This window comes from Stegostoma tigrinum, chromosome 2, assembly GCF_030684315.1.
Source record: "Stegostoma tigrinum isolate sSteTig4 chromosome 2, sSteTig4.hap1, whole genome shotgun sequence".
In the NCBI taxonomy this organism is placed as follows: domain Eukaryota; kingdom Metazoa; phylum Chordata; class Chondrichthyes; order Orectolobiformes; family Stegostomatidae; genus Stegostoma; species Stegostoma tigrinum.
This window is the reverse complement of record NC_081355.1, coordinates 22,277,427-22,293,780: the sequence shown is the minus strand read 5'-3', so window position 1 is coordinate 22,293,780 and position 16,354 is coordinate 22,277,427. Positions and strand designations below refer to the sequence as shown.

The 16,354-nt window shown below is 42.3% G+C and overlaps 1 protein-coding gene across 1 annotated transcript in view; it reads left to right on the top strand.

The window, feature by feature from the left end:
- LOC125448763 (collagen alpha-6(VI) chain-like) overlaps positions 1–16,354 on the top strand; it is a 169,036-nt gene that overhangs the window by 27,336 nt on the left and 125,346 nt on the right. Inside the window, exons 3-4 of the mRNA XM_059652815.1 lie at positions 8,606–8,641; positions 13,472–14,092. Coding sequence (XP_059508798.1) covers positions 8,606–8,641; positions 13,472–14,092 — 657 coding nt within the window. The remainder of the gene's footprint in view (positions 1–8,605; positions 8,642–13,471; positions 14,093–16,354) is intronic.

Here is a 16,354-nt window from a genome sequence, read left to right as displayed (position 1 = left end):
AGAATGCTGAGGCAAGTGGGTGAGGAAACTGCTGGGGCCTAACAAATTTTTCTGTCCTCTTTAGTCGTGGGAAAGGTTTCAGAGTACTGGAGAATAGCCAACGTTGTTTCTTAGTTTCAGAAGGGCAACATGAATAATCCAGGAAATCACAGGGCTGTGAGCGTTACACCAGTAGTAGGGAAACTATTGGAGAAGATTCTTCGGGAAATGATTTACTTGCGTTTGGAAAATAAAGGACTTATTAACGATAGGTAGCATAGTTTTACCTGGTGGAGGTAATTTCTCACACACTTGATTGATCTTTCAGAGGAAGTGACGAAGATGATTGATGAGGACAGGGCAGTGGATGTTGTCTATATAGTCTTTCGCAAGGTCTTTGACAAGATCACTCATAGCAGGCTGATAAAGGAGGTGAAGTGAGACCTGCAGTGAGCCAGTAAGATAGATACAGCACTGGCTTGGTCATAGAAGACAGTGGGTAGATGTGGAAGGTATTTTTCTGATTAGAGCTCTGTGATCAGCGGGGTTCTGTAGGGATGGGTACTGGGACCCGTGTTGTTTGTAATACTCGTGAATGATTTGGACAAGAATATAGGAAGCCTGATTAGTAAGTTTGCAAATGTTAGAAAGATTGAGGGAGCTGCAGATAATGAGTAGGATTGTCAGAGCATAATGAAAGAAAGAAAATTGACTGGCGATTTGGGCACAGAAATGCCATTTGGAATTTAATCCAGATAAACGTGAGGTGATGTATTTTGGAAGGTCTAATGCAAGAAGAATACAGTAAATGGCACTTAGAAGTATTAACACACTGAGGCACAAGTAGATAAGGTGGTCTAGAAGCTGTATGACACGCTTGTCTTCATCAGTCGGAGCATGGAAAATTAAAATTGGCAAGTGATTTTGCAGCTGTATAGATTTTCTGCTTGGCCATATTTGGAACACCTGCATTCTCTTCTGGTCACCACACTACCAGAACGATGTGGAGGTTTTAGGGAGGGTACAGAAAAGGTTTACCAGGATGCTATTTGGTTTTAGACAACACAGTGTGAAACTGGAGGAACACAGCAGGCAGTGCAGCATCTGAGGAGCAGGAAAGTTGATGTTTCAGATCGGGACCCTTCTTCAGAAAAGGGTCTTTTCTGAAGAAGGGTCCAAACTGAAACATCAACTTTCCTGCTCCTCTCATGCTGCCTGGCCTGCTGTGTTCCTCCAGCTCCATACTATATTTTCTTTGACTCCAGCAACCACAGTTCTCACTGTCTCTGTGTTATCTGGATTGACGGGTTTTGGCTATGAGGAGAGATTGGGAAAACCTGGTTTAGTGTCACTTGAATGTCAGAGGCTGAAGGGTGATCCTATAGAAGTTTCCAAAATAATGAAGGCATGGATAGAATGGATAGTTGGAGTCTTTTTCATAGAGTTGTTTCAGGTAAAATGGGTAAGGTTAAAGGAGATGTGAGAGGCAAGTTTTTTAACGCAGAGGTTGGTAAGTGCCTGGAATGTGGTGCCAGAGGAGATGGCAGAAGCAACCACCACAGCATCGTTTGAGAGGCATCTTGACAGATATTTGAATAGACAGCTACAGGGGGGTGTGGACCACATAGAGACAAAAACTTCTTAGTTTAGAAAAACAACATGCGTCGGTGCTGTGTCGGTGGGCCTGTTCCTACGCTGTACTCTACTTTGTTCTTTTTTTGGCGGTGGGTTACAATTGTAACGTACAGAGTACGTAGATGATACAAATCTTGGTGCAAATGAGAGTTGTGCGGAAGGTGCAAAGAGATTTTGAGGATTTAGACGGGCTAAGTGATTGGGTAAGAGAATGCCAGGTGGAACATAGTGTGGAGAAATGTGAGGTGATCCACTTCCGCGGGGGGGAACAGTGGCGCAGTGCATTTCTTCAGTAGTAAGAGATTGGAAAGTGTTAACACCTAAAAGGACCTTGATATGCTTGTTCATGAGTCACTAACAACAGTGCGCAGGTGCAGCAAAGAATTCAGAAGGCAAACTGTAAACAGAGAATCTGATTGCTTATTCTAAAGATGTGTCCATATGATCCATGCTGATACTTGAATGCAGTTCAAGAGAGTGTCACATTTGGATGATGCTGTCCTTTATGTGAAAAGTTGAATTAAGGCGGGATCTGCCCTTATAGGTGTGTGTAAAATATTCAACAGCACAGTTCAAAAAGGAATGTTCTAATTTCTTGGAGATTACCAGGTCAATTTTACATCATTGTTTGTATGATATTGCTACGTACAAATGGCCCTCATTGCAGAAGAACATCAAAGGTTTTTGTTGGTGTTGAAAAGCTTTGAAGCTTTCGGAGATCAAGAGGTCATGAAAGATGGTCTATAAATTGAAGTTCTTTCTTTCTTTTCCAATTGGTGCCTGTAAATCTTTCACGTCTACCTGAGGTTGTTTTGGCTTCCTTTTAATTTCTGATCCAAAAGATGGCCAATACAGCACTCCCTCAGTACTGTTTTAGAATGGTCAGCCTGGATAATGTGCTCAAAACTCTGGGGTTGCACCTGAATGCACGATGCAGAGGCTAAAAACCATAACTAAAACTTTTGTTGTTGAATGCTGCGTGAATATGGAAATTTCTGAACCAATACAGTGTTTTTGGATAATGTTCTTGATGGGTGGCATGTGTACAAGATAGAAGAGAATGCTAATAGTGCAGAAATAGGAAGAGAAGTTATTGCATGTGATTCTCAACTGGATGGATAAGAATGTAACTACATGCAAGCAGCTAACTCCCAACTAGACAACGGTAGAGTGGAGTTAAAGGAAAATGGTGTGCTTAGTCCTGCCAAAGGTTGTGGATAGGTGATTCAGAAAGATAGTTTACCTACATAAGTCACTTAAGATGCTATTTGTAATTTTGATAAGAGCCACTGGGATAGGATGCAGGTAATATAATTGGAATATCCAAACGTGGACTTTCTGAAAAGGTGCACGCTGACCTAAGAGATGACTGCACTTGCAAGGACTTTTGGAAAGAAAGGAATGTTGGAGATGACATTTTAGTTTGCCAGGATGAGCGAGTCAAGGATTACAAGTTTCTGAGGAAAGGGCCATAGATGACGGCAGATCTAAGGGAGAATGGGATAACCATGGGAGAGAGAGTGGGTTAAAAATAATGAAAAACATGGAGAACAGAAAACAAAGTTCAGTGATTGATGGTCTTGGGGTCAGCAAAGCTGGAGATAGGTTGTACAAACAAGATAATCTTGGTTAGGAAGCAAAGTAACAATTTTTATTTTTCCACTCTTAAGTTCTGCCCATCATTCTGTCTCTTTGCCTATCTCCCATTGACTCGGTCTGTATCTTTATTAATCACTCTTTGGATCTTGCTCTGTCTCTGCCTCTCTCTCTGTCTAAATACAGCGCTTGTAGTGCCCATTATTTATTCTAGCTTTTAATCACTTGCCATTGTTAGTAAGCTGGGAAACAGGGACAATACAGAAGGTAATAAAATGTGAGGCTGGATGAACACAGCAGGCCAAGCAGCATCTCAGGAGCACAAAAGCTGGGCCTGCTGTGTTCATCCAGCCTCACATTTTATTATCTTGGAATCTCCAGCATCTGCAGTTCCCATTATCTCTCTACAATACAGAAGGTTACTATTTTCATACAGAGAGACTAGGATTTATATCTACAACATTGGGATATCCCAAACTGTTTCCTAATAATAAATTATTTTGCAGGGCCAGTCATTGTTCAGAAAGCCAGAAACACAGTGGCCAGATATTTTGCTTCTTTTGTGGCAGGGCGGAAGGAGTGTTGATTGAGGATAAGTATGATCAAGACCGCCGTTCTTCAAAATCATTGTTATGGGGATCTTTGATCTCCATTTTGGAGAGAAGGTGCAGCCTTGCATAATGTTTCATCTGAAAGATAATACCCTCAACATGGCTTTACTCTGTCAGTACTGTGCTGAAGTGTCAGCCAAGACTTATAAGCTCAAGTCATTGGAGTGGGACTTGCACCTACATCTATTGTACAGGATGATGGCAAATGAATATGCTGATAATAAAGATGTAGACGGTCAAGTGGCATCAGAGACAGAGCAGGCAGCAAAGCCGATGAAGCGTAGCTGAGCGTGGGAGAACATCAAAAGTCCATTTAACTCAGCTTTTGAACTGTACCAGACCGCTGTATTTAATGTTGTAATGTAAATAAATACAGCTGAGAGTGAGTCTTACTCCACAGTGGAAACAGCTAGACTGTTTAGTATCAACAAACAATGGCTGGAGAATTAAGTGGACCTCAGCAGAGTCACTATAGAATTCTGCAGAGGCTAAGAACTATCACAAGGCATTGTAATGACTCAAGGCAGTTGTCTTCTACCAAGTGCTAGGAAGTGATCCATGTTGACACACTTCTGACAAGATTGCTGCACAACTGTTTCCAATTAAATATATTGTATTTAGCTGCATTTCACCTCTCTTTTTAATAATAAAACAGTAGTTCCAGGGTTAGGAATCTTGTACAGTGAATACTGTTACATCTTCCATACATTTAGTTCACTCCAAAACAATTGCAGGCCAATTTGTTTAAAATTGCAATTGTCAATGTTCTTTTGCTATCTGGTTTGGGTAATGAGTGTTGATGAATGAATAAATGACATCAATAGCCAAAACAGTAGTGATACTCAGAATACTATTCATACAGAAAGATTTCTTTTGTTGATTCAGATTTTGTCTCTGATCCTACAGAACAATATGCTGATATTGTCTTTCTCATTGATGGATCTGATAATATGACGCCGGCATTATTTCATCAACTGCGTAATTTTATTATAAAAATGCTCAACAAAATGGACATTGGTGCTGATAGACACCAAATTGGACTGGCTCAGTACAGTGATCAAGCGAAAACTGAGTTCTTACTCAATAAATTTCAAGACAGGAGTGAGCTGGTTTCTTACCTAAAGAAGAATTTCCGATTTAAAGGTGGATCAGCATTGAACACGGGGCATGCAATGGATTTCCTACGCACAAACTTCTTTGCAACAACAGCAGGAAGTCGAAAGCTGGAAGGAGTTCCGCAAATTGCAATAGTAATTACTTCAGGGAGATCGCAAGATGATGTTGCAAGGGCGGCCGCAGCTTTGAAAAGTGATGGCATCAAAATTCTCCCCATTGGTGCAAAGAATTCCGATCGGAATGAGCTGGAAAATGTGGCATTTTCACGCAGCTACATTTACCAGACCTCCTCTGTAATCAATCCAATTAAAATGGCAAAAGATATAACCACTATAATAACCAATTTAGTCAGTTCTTCTGCAGATGCTGTAGAAGTGCCAAGTGATACAGAAAGTAAGTTAAGCTGTTACTACTTTAAGATTCTTTACATCTAAAGTTATCAAATATAATTCACCATATTAAAAACGTGTCATTGTTCCGAGCTGCCCCACTGCTCTCTCCTGCGTTTGGTCACTCAACATGTCTCTGTTGGCAGTGTGCTGCCTTTCCATGCCAATTGGAAATGAAACATAAGGCTGGATTTTACAAGGTACCATAGACCCCCAGCTGAGTTCAGGGGTAAGCCCACTGGTGACACTGCTGCCTGCCCTGTAGCAATTTAACACTGGCAGCAGAGGCTTCCACCTTATCTCTGTCTGGTGTCCCGCAACAGAGAGCTCTTAGTTCATTGGACAGACGGCTCCTTTGTAATCCCAGCAGCACCAGGTTCAAGCAAGTGCTGGGACTGCAGGTTGTCCTTGATCTGAAGGACATTGTAGAGACTTCAAGGTTTGTCAAGCTGCCTCAAAGCCAGTTTGTCCAAGCAAGGGGCCTGGGGAGTAGCATTTCAGAGATGAGTATATTAAATAAGAAAGGACCTCTTTTCTGATGCCAAGCTTCAGTGTTAAAGCAGGTAGGCATCTCACTTGGCATAAGGTTTGAGTGAAAAAAACAGAAGGAGTGGAATAAGGTTCTTAAGTGACCGTTAGTGGGTCATTCCACTATCTCCACTCCCCTTCACAAAATTGAAGTCAGGTTGGTGAGGATTTGTAGATGCAGGCAGGTCATGTGCTATATTTTATAAACCTCCCTGCTCAGACAACAACCAGCGGAGGAGTGTAAAATCCAGCCCACACTCTTTGGTTGAGTGATGTTTGACTCTCAGTGAAATATTCTTTCTCCCTAAATTTCTCCAATATTCTTATAAAAAATGGAAGCAAAATACACAATGTAAATGCTCAGTTAATTTGAACATAACTGAGACTTATACCTTGGTTTGTTTGATAATCTTTCATTCTTGGGGGCTCTAGGACAGTCTGGTCTGGGCGATGCACCTACATAAACTGAAACTGCTTTTGTTTTACCCAAGCAAGTTACAGGAATAAGCCTGTTACTACTGCAAGGGGCACGGATTGTGAGATCTACTGTCTTAAATAACAATAGTTCCCGCAGTGACTCAGTGAATTGTATTCCTTAGGTTGTATTGGTTCAGTTTGGAGTTGTGTGCCAAGTGGACTTCTATGGCAAAAAGGAAACTGGAAACTATTGACTTATTACAGATGTAGTTGGTGAAAAATAAATGTTGAGATAGAAAGAGATCAGCTCAGAGGAGCAAGAATAGGCTGAAACAATGGGGCTACCTGTTCACAGAATCACCAGATTGTTCCAGTGCAAAAAGATGCTGTGTGGTCCATCATGTCTGCTTATTCCTGTAACTTGCAGTTTAGGGGCTCAAGTTCTACTCTTGGTCCAGTTGCAGAAAGAGTTATTTAGTCTTTTGGGGCATTCCTGGGATTGTTCATTCAGGATTACACTGTACTTCAATTTTTGATCTGATTGGTGTGGGAAGAGCTTTGCTTTGATCCATATTATCTCAATGAAGTGCATTTAATAAAATGAACCATGCTCTTACACTGTTCTGGGTCACAATACTCTCAAAGTAAAGAGTAAAGGTGAAATTGCCACAATCCCATCAGGCCACAGGGCTGCTCTACCATTAGAGAGAGAGAGAGACAACAGTTGGTCGTTTAACCTGGCCACCATGCCTCAGTGAATCTCAAAGTAACTTGAAGTCAGAAAGGATATTTCATCAATTTTAGTTATGAGTGGCACAAAATGGCAAAAAAAGGTAGGGAGTTTGACTGATGCTTGGGTAAAACAAAAGCAGTTTCAGTTTATGTAGGTGCATCGCCCAGACCAGACTGTCCTAGAGCCCCCAAGAATGAAAGATTATCAAGCAAACCAAGGTATAAGTCTCAGTTACGTTCAAATTAATTGAGCATTTACATTGTGTATTTTGCTTCCATTTTTTATAAGAATATTGGTTTCTGAATGAGTGTTGTGAGTTAGGACCATTCTCCTACCTTTTCCTTGTTATCCTGAATATTCTTTCTATTTTAATCGTGATCTAATGTCCCCTTGAATGTCTCAACTGAACTTGTTTGTGAATGAGGGGAAGGTGTTGGAAGCAGGCTTTGTGGATGGAAACAGTGCAGGGAAAATGTCCAGAGGAGATGAGAAGAGCATCAGTGATGAAAATTATAGCCTGATGTTCAAGTTGGGTTTATCTGGAATTTACTCTCCCTTAGTTCAGATCTTCAAACAACAGTGTCACCTTCGTCAACATGCTCAAGGGAAGCTTAGTTTCAGATGACAGAACCATTACTACAAGTTGAGAGGGAGCTAGTTTAGACTGAGTGTATGGAGAAGAGAAATTGAGACAGCTGAGGGACATCCCACCCAGACTTACCGCGCCCCCCCCCAACCAAATCCCTGTAATCTTGTACTTCCTATGACTAATCCACCTAGCTTGCACATCCCAGGACGCTATAGGCAATTTAGCATGCCCAGTCCACTTAACATACACATCTTTGGACTTTGGGAGGCAACTGGAGCACTCAGTGGAACTTACACAGACTCAGGGAGAATGTGCAAACTCCACACAGTCACCCAAAAGTGGAATGAAACCCATCTCCCTGGTGCTGTGAGGCACTTAGGCATGGTGCTGCCCAAAGCCGAGGCTTTGCTCATGAAACTGAGCTTTTTGCTCTCTTTAGTTTTAAGATTTAGATGATTGACAATGCAGTGTTTTCTGTTCGCAAGATTTGGACCTCTGCTGTAATTCTGTTCTTCAAGGAAGAGGCTGAATACCTCAAACAGAAAACATTATTGTACTGATTTGAAACAGAACTCTATATTAGTTCTGAGCAAGGGTTACCGGAGTCGGAAGGTTACCTTTGATCTCTCTTCACAGATGCTGCCAGACTTGCTGAACTTTTCCAGCAATTTCTGTGTTTATAAGCTTATATAGTACAGTTACAGCTTCTTCCATTGAGAATACAATATTTATGGGAATGACTCCCATGAGGGATATAGGGTTGTACGATTCAGTATAACCACAGTAAATGCTGATGGAACATGCTCTGTCGACTCTTGTCCCTCACTTACATCCCGACTTTCCTCCCTTCTCGTCCTGTCCTCGCATCTTAAGCATTTTCAAAGTATTTCAACTTGAACTCAAGCATTTTTTTATGATGTTTTTGATTTTAAATGTTATTGCATCTCTTCGACAGTAATTACTTAAATATTGTTCAGATGTCAAATCAAATATCCATTTTATGTCCCTTCAGTGCCTAATGGAGCAGACAACTGGAAGACACCTGCTGGTAGGATGTCATCAGATTTTGTCTTTTTTTTTGCTCTTAACATGTCTTTAAAATCTACAGAGGAGGTGAGGAGACTTTGATTAATGTCATAAATTCTTATGATCTGGAATGGACTGCATGAGGTAGTAAGAAGAGATTCAATAATGACTTTCAAAATGGAAATCGAATATGCATTTGAAAAGGAAACTTACAGGATTTTGAAGGAAGTGTTGGGCCAAATTAGTTTACTGAATAGTTTGTTTATTAACCAACTGGCAGAAATACATATGGAAAAAAAAAGTCAGAGATCTGGACAGTGTACATCTGCAAATAGATAAGGAAACTGGGGAGGAGATTCCAGAGACACTACTTTATACGTAAAAGTTCCATGACTGAGGGAAAAGTGCCAGAGTGACTCCAATAGTGACCAACAGCTAATGTTACTCTTATATCAGTAAAACAGTGAGAAATAGCAGATCTTCATAGAATCCCTACAGTGTGGAAGCAGGCCATTCAGCCCATTGAATCCACACTGACTCTGTGAAGAGCATCCCACCCAGACCACCACCCCCCCATACACATCTGTAACCTTGCATTTCCTATGGGTTATCCATGTAGCCTACACATCCCTGGACACTAGGGGCAATTTAGCATGGTCAATCCACGTAACCTGCACATCTTTAGACTCCAGGGATGGACTTCAACCTGGGCCCTTGGCCCTGTGAGGAAGCAGCACTAATCACTGAACCAAATGGGGGAAAACAGACCACTCAATATTATATTATTTATTGATTCTGTGTCAAAGGAAGTGATGTATGTGTATATAAAGAAAAAGAAAGCCAGTCTGGATTTCAAAAAGCTAAATCATGATTAACTAACCTGATAAAATGTTTTGGAAAGGGTAGATAAGGAAAAAGATGGAAAATTATAGGCTGATTAGCCTAACCTCGGTAGTTGGTAAAATTCTAGAATCCATTGTCAAAGATGAGCTTTCTAAATTCCTGGAAGTGCAGGGTCAGATTAGAACAAGTCAGCACGGTTTTAGTAAGGGGAGGTCGTGCCTGACAAACCTGTTAGAATTCTTTGAAGAGGTAACAAGTATGTTAGACCAGGGAAACCCAGTGGATATTATCTATCTAGACTTCCAAAAGGCCTTTGATACGGTGCCTCACGGGAGGCTGCTGAGCAAGGTGAGGGCCCATGGTGTTCAAGGTGAGCTACTGGCTTGGATTGAGGATTGGCTGTCTGACAGAAGGCAGAGAGTTGGGATGAAAGGCTCTTTTTCGGAATGGCAACCGGTGATGAGTGGTGTCCCACAGGGTTCAGTGTTGGGGCCGCAGCCGTTCACCTGGTATATTAATGATCTGGATGAAGGGACTGGGGGCATTCTGGCAAAGTTCGCCGATGATACAAAGATAGGTGGACAGGCAGGTAGTACTGAGGCGGTGGGGAGGCTGCAGAAAGATTTAGACAGTTTAGGAGAGTGGTCCAGGAAATGGCTGATGAAATTCAATGTGAGTAAATGTGAGGTTTTGCACTTTGGAAAAAAGAATACAGGCATGGACTATTTTCTAAATGGTGAGAAAATTTGTAAAGCAGAAGTACAAAGGGATCTGGGAGTGTTGGTCCAGGATTCTCTGAAGGTTAACTTGCAGGTAGAGTCCGTGATGAAGAAAGCGAATGTAATGTTGTCGTTTATCTCAAGAGGGTTGGAATATAAAAGCAGCGATGTGCTTCTGAGGCCTTATAAGGCTCTAGTTAGGCCCCATTTAGAATACTGTATCCAATTTTGGGCCCCACACCTCAGGAAGGACATTCTAGCCCTGGAGCGTGTCCAGCGGAGATTCACACGGATGATCCCTGGAATGGTAGGTTTAACGTATGATAAACGGCAAAGGATCCTGGGATTGTACCCATTAGAGTTTAGAAGGTTGAGGGGAGATCTAATAGAAACTTACAAGATAATGTCTGGCTTAGAAGGGGTGGACGCTAGGAAGTTGTTTCCATTAGGCAGGGAGACTAGGGTCTGTGGGCACAGCCTTAAAATTAGAGAGGGTAAATTTAAAACTGAAATGAGATGACATTTCTTCAGCCAGAGTGTGGTGGGCTTGTGGAATTCATTACCACGGAGTGCAGTGGTGGCTAGGACGTTAGATGCCTTCAAGGCAGAGATCGACAAATTCTTGATCTCACAAGGAATCAAGGGCTACGGGGACATTGCAGGGAAGTGGAGTTGAAATGCCTATCAGCCATGATTTAAATGGCGGAGTGGACTTGATGAGCCGAATGGCCTTACTTCCACTCCTATGTCTTATGGTCTTATGGCTATAAGGATGGTCCATAAGGACAATGTAATAGGACTAGGGGGCACATTTTTAAGATGAGGGGAGTTAGGTTTATAAATGTCATAAGAGGCAAATTCTTTACACAGAGGATAGTTCACATGTGGTGGATGTGGTTCCAATTTCAACATTTAAAAGACATTTGGATAGACGTATGAATAGGAAAGGCTTGGAGGGATACGGGCCAGGAAAAGGCAGGTGGGACTAGTTTAGTTTGGAATTATGTTTGGCATGGACTGATTGGACTGAAGGGTCTGTTTCTGTGCTGTATGGCTCTTATAACAGTAGCTCTTTAAGCTTATGTTCATGCTTTCTGGCTTTGCCTTCTCATTTTCTCTGCAATTCTGATTTCTAGTTTGATCATTTCCATTCTCTTCAACTCCAATTCCCTTACCTCATATTCTTCTGCCATCTTTATTTCTGACGTCTTTGTTTTCTGTTCATGGTCAACCTACTTTCCCTGTCACTCAGTGTGATCTGATTCCAGTATCTCACTACTTGAAGTATATGTGTTTCCCCGTTATTTATTTTCAAGCCAAATGTTATGCTAGCCCTTCGGATGTCCCTGTTTCCGAGCCCTGGCATACAATTACACCTCTAATTTACCTACCAATTTAGTTCACCCTTTCTGAAGTTGATTTTCCCTCTTTACCTTTCAAGAAGAGAATTAGCAGAGAGGGATGGAGAAGCTAGATCCTCAGACTTTTCTTTCACTTTTCCAATCACAGAAGGAAGAAAGAGATAGACTAGATGTTTCTGCTGTATCGTCCAAACATAATATTGTAACTTCTCGCTCAGGACCAAGCCAAGAAGTCTTGAACACACATAAAACTGGTCCAGGTTGAAAAACCGATCAAAAGCCTATCACTGGGCAAAACAGCCTGCAGAGCTCAGATTTCTATCGTCCTCCTCCACTGGTTCAACCAGTGAACCTTACACATTACATTGCACATTGAATCCTGGGAACTCTTTACTTTTAAAACTGCCACAGCTTTTCCACAGCCCCTTGGTTTAAAGCAGTGTACTGTCCAAGTTTTAAAGTCCACAATCCAAAAAATAAAGTGACCTTTATAAAACGTTAAACACAGTCACGGTCTTAACAGTGATTTCCGCAGAATGCCACTGTATGTTTCTCCCTTGTCTGAGAAAACAATGGCTCAGCATTGCTCCCTGCTTTCTGTTCCTTAGTCACTTCTAGCTCCATCGTGCCGTTGTCCCTTTAAGCTTGTGGCCATTGATTTGGATCATAAATCTTGCAATGCAGCAATTCTTCCTTGAAATTCCCCTTTTAGAATGCAAGTTAGCCAGTCATATGAATGTATGGAACAGATCCCAGGCTCAGAAGCATTCCTTAAAGCAGATGAATGCACTGTCAAAGCCAGCTCCTCGCATAACCCAAAACACGTCTATCGTTGGCACATTTTGCTCTGCACCTGAAAATTTAATCCTTCTTTTCTAGCAGCTCCCCCTCAGAACAAAATTCCAATCTGTGGACTATAAATCCAGAGCAACCATACCAGCCTCAGACACATAATGACTCTTGACTCTTTTCAACTGCTGCAGCTAGATCAGATTTTCCCCAACTCTCAGCTTCGTTCATTTTTCCCTGTGATTTTCCCAGCCCTTCTTCATCCCCCAAGCCCTGCTTCATTTCCTTAGCTTTGTTTTATTTCTCTGGCCTTGCTTCTCCCAGTCCCTACCACCAAGCCCAGCTTCAGTCTCCAAGCCATGCTTCATTCCTTCAGCCCTGTATGACTCCTCCAGCCCTGCCTCACTGCCTCACCCCTGCCTTACTCCCTCAGCCCAGCTTCATTCCCCAAGCCCTGCCTTGTTCTCTCAGTCCAGATTCAGTCCCCAAGCCCTGCCTTACTCCCTCAACCCAGCTTCAGTACCTCAGCCCTGCTTCACTCCCCAAGCCCTACTTCACTCCCTCAGCCCAGCTTCATTCCCCAAGCCCTGCCTTGTTCTCTCAGTCCAGATTCAGTCCCCAAGCCCTGCCTTACTCCCTCAACCCAGCTTCAGTACCTCAGCCCTGCTTCACTCCCCAAGCCCTACTTCACTCCCTCAGCCCTGCTTCATTCCCTTGGCTGGGTTTCATCTCCCCCAGCCCTTGCTTTGTTCCTCCTCTATTCCCATTTATTTCCTTCTCCATGCCTCATAGCTCTGAACAGATATGCTTGTTGTTCCCACGCACTCCCCCTCATTCCTTCTTCTGTATTCATTCATCCATTGTCCCACCTTCAGCGCCGCCACACTTCAGTCCCTCACCATTCACATTGGTCCACTTATCTGGTCCTCAAAGGGCACTAATAGGACCTTGACACATCATCAGTGTTCAGTCAGGAAAATGGCAGCTCACTACCACCATCTCTACAGCACCTAGGGATGGGCGATATGTATTGGTCGGCCGTGTGACAACAAGTGAATAATCATGGCCTGGTTCTGGAATGTTCCGTTGTGCAAGAGAGGTGTAGTCTTATTGTTATAATTTGTTCATTTTTTCTCTCAGTGTGCCAAACAGCTACTGTTGCTGATATCGTTTTTGTTGTGGACGAATCAAGCAGCATTGGAGAGGGAAGATTTCAACTGATGCGTCAGTTCCTTTACAATCTTGTCAAAGCCTTGGATGTTGCACGTGAAAAGGTCCGAATTGGTTTGATTCAGTACAGCACACTTACAAATCCAAACATTCATCTGAACGATTTTAAGAACAAATCTGACATCCTGAGAGAGATCCAAAACTTACCGTACCGAGGGGGAGGAACTTACACAGGGGCAGCCATTGAATACATCAAGCAGAGATACTTTGTCCCAAGGTATGGTAGTCGCATAAACCAAGGTGTCCCTCAGATCGCAGTGGTGATAACTGATGGCAAATCCCAGGACGATGTGATAGATCCAGCCACTGCCCTACGGCGTTCTGGCATTACAGTGTTTGCTTTTGGAATCAAAGATGCCAATGTGTCTGAGCTACAACATATTGGCTCATATCCCTCAAGAAGTTATGTCCAAATAATCCAGGACTTTGACCAACTAAAGAAAGTGGAGGAACGCATTCAGAAGAGGATTTGCAATGCGATACGTAACTCGATTTCGAAAGTTCCTGAGCAAATTGAGCAACTTCAGCATGGTGAGACCTGCGGTTTTATTTGTATTGGTTGGTTAATGTTTTAGCTTGATCTGTGTGTTCAGATGGAGAAGGCAGAGTCTTTAAGATGCTTTTTGAACTGAATTGCAGTGTCAGTGGTGGTCCATTTGGTAATGCTCACTCCACTGAGTCAGAAAATCCTATATTCAACTCACAGTCGAGCACAAACATCTAGTCTGACATGCCAGTGCAACACTAAGGAAGAGCTGTGTAGTGGTGCTAATCAATGATTTTTAACCAGGGTCTTGTCTGCTCCCTCATTATCAATGATTTACATATACACAATAAAAAAACCCTTGGCATTATACATAGTGCTCTTGGGCCAATATTCAGCCCTCAATCAACATCACAAAAACAAAGATATGGTCAATACTACATTGTTCTGTGTGGCAGCTTGCTGAAAACAGGTTGGGTGTCAGATTTGCTACACCTCAAAAGTCACTGCAATACAAAAGTATTTCATTGGCCAGAAAGCACTTTGGGACAGTCATCATGAAAGGTACTACGTAAATGTAACTTTTAAAAAAATTATGTATTCTTCGACGTTAAGGATAAAAGCTCTAGAAAATGGGATACCTACCTTTTGCAGGAGCTGGGTATTGTAAGTGGCAAGCCTTTTCCCAGCTGCTAGCCAAAGAGGCAGAGTCCTGATGAAGAGTTTCAGTGCAAAATGTTGACTTTCCTGCTCTTCGGATGCTGTCTGACCTGCTGTGCTTTTCCAGCTCCACATTTCTGGACTCCAGGGAATTTCTTCCGTCTGGTGCCAATTGCCGCACAGCTATTTAATACCCAAAGGAAGGGTAATTGACTGGAAGCAAGATTTCTGCTCCCCACCTCAGAAACCTGTTGGCCAAATTAATCAACCTGGCCACTACCCTGTAGTCCCAGATTCAAAGTCCTGGAGCCAGGTTGGAGGTCATTTTAGGAGGCTTTGCAGTGAGGCCAAGAGAGGGGGTGGGAGGAGAGATTTTAGATTGAAAGGAGGAGTGCATGGGTAAGATCTCAGGAAAACAGGTATTGCGTGATGGAAGAAAGAAGTCCAGGGAAGAAGGCACACATCCCCCATTCTGGCTGAAGCCAGAGCAGAGTGACCTGTCAGGCTTTAGCCCTTGTCACTGTGCTCCTCAATCTTCAACTACGGGAAGGTGAGGGATTTGCCTTTGGCCTTGACTATGGCCCAAAAATTTGCCAAGGTCAGGAGTGGGCAAGAGGGAAGGCCACCCAGGGAGTTTTATGGACCAACTCTTCTATAAAACTAATAGGAACAAATGACTGCAGATGCTGGAATCTTGACTGAAAACAAAATATGTCGGATATCATGAAGTGTCATCTAGTCTCAAAAGATTAGCTTGACTTCTCTGCGCGATTGCTGCCTGACCCACTGTGATCTGCCAAATTTTTGTTTTCATCTACAAGCCTGCTGGCTGCAGCGAGTCAAATTTTCACATGGTCAATCCCATTACCCTTACTAAGCTAAACATAGAGTTAAGCAAGAAACACACTTTCACTTTTAACATCGGAACATTATCATTTCTCAGGGAAGACATTGTTCTGATCTGCATCTGAAATTTCCAGTAGATAAAATTTGTTTACAGTAAAGTAACATAAACAGCTGTGTAGCAGAAACCAAGTTACCTGTTTTGGTCATTTTTGTTGAGGGCTAAGGCAACTCATAGAAATCCTCTATTCTGCTAGAAAGTAACATCATGAGATATTTAGTCCATTTGAGAGGGGAGATGGAACCTTGGTTTAACATTTCCTCTGAAGGACAACATCTCCCAGTAGCAGCGGTCCCTCAGGAGCCAGCGCTCTATTCTATATAATTGTGTGTCATATCACATTGAAGTGTCAGCCTCAATGAGCTGTCGAAGTCCTGGAATTGTGTTTCTAATGTATAAACTTCTGACTCTGAAACTATTGCTACTACTGTTGAACCATGGCTGATACAAAAGGTGCCTCAACATCTTTCACCTTTACATTTTTCTTCAGCATGTAATTCTGTTCATACTGACTGGAAAACCAGGGTGACTTCATTCACAGTTTGAATTTTGCAATTTGAACTTGAATCTTCTTGCACTAAATCATTTGGAGATGTTTTTGTGTTCTATGTTTTGAATTCTTGCATTGTTTGTTTTATTCGTATGAGGGATGTGGGAATCACTAAAACTTGTCCATTCTTTCTTGCCTTTAAGCTAATTGGCTGTCAAGACTATTTCAGCAGGCAGTTAAGAGTCAACCATGTTG